Source organism: Protobothrops mucrosquamatus, unplaced genomic scaffold, assembly GCF_001527695.2.
Source record: "Protobothrops mucrosquamatus isolate PMUCROS unplaced genomic scaffold, P.Mucros_1.0 scaffold_35, whole genome shotgun sequence".
Lineage (NCBI taxonomy): Eukaryota > Metazoa > Chordata > Lepidosauria > Squamata > Viperidae > Protobothrops > Protobothrops mucrosquamatus.
The window spans coordinates 653,323-657,021 of record NW_015386111.1 but is presented as its reverse complement, the minus strand read 5'-3'; the positions used below and the strand labels follow the sequence as shown (position 1 = coordinate 657,021).

At 37.3% G+C, this 3,699-nt stretch overlaps 1 protein-coding gene across 1 annotated transcript in view; it reads left to right on the top strand.

Annotated features, from left to right (window-relative positions):
• Positions 1-2,408: 2,408 nt before the first annotated feature.
• The window catches only part of DOCK9 (dedicator of cytokinesis 9), a 92,746-nt gene continuing 91,455 nt past the window's right edge, over positions 2,409-3,699 (top strand). Inside the window, exon 1 of the mRNA XM_015810146.1 lies at positions 2,409-2,651. Coding sequence (XP_015665632.1) covers positions 2,538-2,651 — 114 coding nt within the window. The 5' untranslated portion in view covers positions 2,409-2,537. The remainder of the gene's footprint in view (positions 2,652-3,699) is intronic.

Genomic DNA, 3,699 nt, shown 5'->3' with positions numbered 1-3,699 from the left:
ATACTTAATTGTAAAATTAGAAAACGAATAAAATATTATAAAAAAAAAACTTGAAATGTTTCAAGTTGTGTTCCACTGGAACAGTTGAACCATTTCTAAAAAAAAATAATCTGTATCACATTTCATGAAAAGCTCTGGCTATAGAGATTATTTATTATTTCTTGATCTTTGCTTTTATGATAAAATTGATGATATTTTTTATATAAGAAATATGCATGCGCTGAGAGAATGAACTAGAATAATTAATTCAAATGTTCTTTTTCCATTTAATGCTACAGTTAGGTAGCAATTATCATTCAAGAAACTCACTAGAACCGTGGTGGTGAACCTATGGCATGCATGTCACAGGTGGCACTCAGAGCCCTCTCTGTGGGCATGCGCGCCGTTGCCCCAGTCCAAGGCCTTAAGTCCTGTCCATGAGCAACCTGCATCAAAATCCCCCCCGGGCAAGTGGCTTTTTAAGCTGGGTTTTATAAAACCTTTTCGCTTTAGGCCTCCACCACCGTGTGCAGAAAAAAAAAGTTCAATCAATCAATCAATCAATCAATCAATTTCAACTTCTCACGGGGAAAAAAAAGACCTCACAAAGTTGGAATTGATTGATTGATTGAACTTTATTTTTAGTTCCACACAGCGGCGGAGGAAGTGATGCGTCGGAGCTGGAAAGAAGGTGCCGTGTGGGGGTGGGGGGAGCGGCAGGAGCAGGGTGCTCCATGCGAGGGGTGGGGCGGGCCTGTGCATGGGGTAGAGAAGCAACGCAGTGGCGCTAGCATGGTGGTAGACCAGTTGCTTCCTTCCCCCTGCCAGACACCTGCTGAAACCACGCAGGGTAAGGTTGCCGGGCCCGCCCCTGCCCAGATGCCCTCGCCTCCCCCAAGCATTTTTTACTAACCTGCCTTTCAGCTGCATTCTGTTTCTCTGTTCGCTTCTCAGTCTTCGCTGCGTTTGTGGGACTATCGGTTAAAAAAAAAAGTTTCATCAGACTTTCTAACTTCTCATGAGATCTCGTGAGAAGTTAGAAAGTCTGATGGAACTTTTTTTTTTTTACCGATAGTCCCACAAACACGCGGCGAAGGCTGAGACGATAAATAAGTGGGGTTTGGGTTGCAGTTAGGGCACTCGGTTCTAAAAGGTTTGCCATCACTGCACTAGAACATCTTGACTCTTGTTCTAGATATTTTCAGGATGAATGTTAGACATTGCCTGAATGAGTTCTCATTCTATGATTTTGCTGCAATAGTGCTTGCTGCCCTATTGTGCATGCCTTTTTTGTTAAGGTCAATTCCTTGGTTTATAATCCTGAATTCTTGAGAGAATTTGGATACCTTACCCCCACATGTTAGGTACCATTCTTGTGGTTTATTTATTATTGCATAACTATTTTTCTGGGAATTCAGTGTTACATATAAGATTCTTCCCAATTTTTTCAATACAGGTAGTCTTCAACTTACAACAGTTCATTTAGTGACCATTCAAAGTTACGACGGCACTGAAAAAAGTGACTTATGACAATTTTTCACACGACCATTGCATCATCTCCATGGTCATGTGATCAAAATTCAGACACTTGGCAACTGACTCGTATTTATGATAGTTGCTGTGTCCTGAGGTCATGTGATCACCTTTTGTGATGATCTTACAAGCAAAGTCAATGGGGAAGCCAGATTCACTTAACAACTGCAGTGATTCACTTAACAACTGTGACACAAAAGGTCGTAAAATGGGGTAATGTTCACTTAACAAATGTTTCACTTAGCAACAAAGATTTTGGGCTCAATTTTGGTCATAAGTCGAGGACTACCTGTATAATATCAGTCTAAGAGATGGGTTACCCAGTGCAGTTATGTAAAAAGTGATAACTTGGTCTGGGTGTCCTCTGTCCAGTTGCAACTCACCAATCACAACACAATACTGATTTTGATATAATCCAGATTATTGATACCTAATAATTCACCTAATCAGAGCAGCTACATCAGCTGGAGAAATTGGCCATGTTACAGTTCCATAGCAGAATCCATAAAAAATAATTCTGTATTGCATTTCAAAATTGCTAACATTTAATATTTAAGCTGGCAGAATCCACATATTAAATGGTCATAGGATCTCTCTGCCTCTTTTTTTCCCATGACAAAAACTTTTTCATATTAAAAGTACTTTGACTGAAAGAGCCCTACAAATATAAATTCAATTTATTGTTGAACTTAATTGTTTGGAAACAACTGATTTAGACTATTTTCAAATATATGATTATTAACTTCATTTTATGAGAATGGGGAAGAACTGTTCGGTGTGTTTTATGCTGAAATGGATCCACCTCCTTTTCTCCCACACACACTTTCCTCCCCCTTCTCAAGGGCTGGCCTTTATCTATCATGCATTCCCACCATAACTTGACGAAGTCTTCAGCAGAGTAACACAACTACTCTCTTTGCAGTTTTAAGGTGGCAGAAGCTTTACTTTTTGCTCTATCATTGGTATGCTTCTGTTAGAAGATAAAGTTGCTGAGATTTACAGTGGTGTGAAATATTCAGATAAGAATGCTGGCAAGAACAAATAGTAAAAATATGAAAAAGGAACCTACAGATTTTCCTAAAAAATGTCTGGATGCAGCAGCTTCTGAAACAGACATGAACACTTCAGTACAGGTTTTGGTAAGGTGTTTGTTTTCTTTCTTTTGCTGGTTGTCTTTGTGTTTTCGTGTGTGTGTCTGTGTGTTTGTGTGTGTGTGTGTGAGGGAGAGAGAAAGAAAAAAAAGATTATAACATTTAAGATTGAACAGCTCTATCTTCTAATGCCCTCTTTCAGTTTCCTGATGTGTTATTTCTGATGAATGTATATATAGTTTGCTCTTTTATATTTTAGAAAAGCACTTTTCTAAGTGGTCTGTCAGTACTGATTAAACTTGAATGCATTTAAACCAGAAAGTCTTTCTAGCTTACTAGTTTAAATATGATGAAACTGATGTTCCATTGAACCACGTTCAATTTTCAGTGCTTATATTTAATATTTGAAATGAACAAATATTTGTTATATTTTTATCTTGTAAAATAATGTGCACAGTTTCAAAATTTTAGATGTTGATTGGCTACATCTCTGCAATAAAAAACAAGCTATAAAATATGTATTCAGAAGGAGCAATGAAAATGTTTTGCTTTATGTGGTAAGGGGTCAAAAGGCAGTTTCTATAGCAGACTGGTTGCACGTTCATCCTATAAAATGCATGTGAATCTTGACATGTTGGGTTTTTTTTGTAAATTTTGGGTTAGTGTTGAAATAGGGAAGAGAATGGAAAGAGGAAAATATTGTGTCTCAATAATTTCTGACCTGATACCAGAAGTAATATAGTGGGTCTTACTATCAGGAAAATCACTGTGATAACCAAATTTAGTTCTTCAGTTGTTGGTCAGACACTTGAAACATCATAGCTACAAATCAATAACGGTTACAATTGATAAGCAGTCAATGTTAGATCTAGGTACATTCCTTAAGAATATAAAAATTACAGATGTCTATTGGATCAAACTATAAATGTTTTCTGTGGAAAAATAAATATGAAAAATCGGGTCAGAAAGATTCTCATAGATTTTGAAGGGATAATGTTGTATATAGAATTCATGAGTACATGTACTAAAGGAAGTCCAAAGGAAATGTTTATTGGAAACAAATTTGAACAGAGATGTGAGCCACACCCAACCAGAG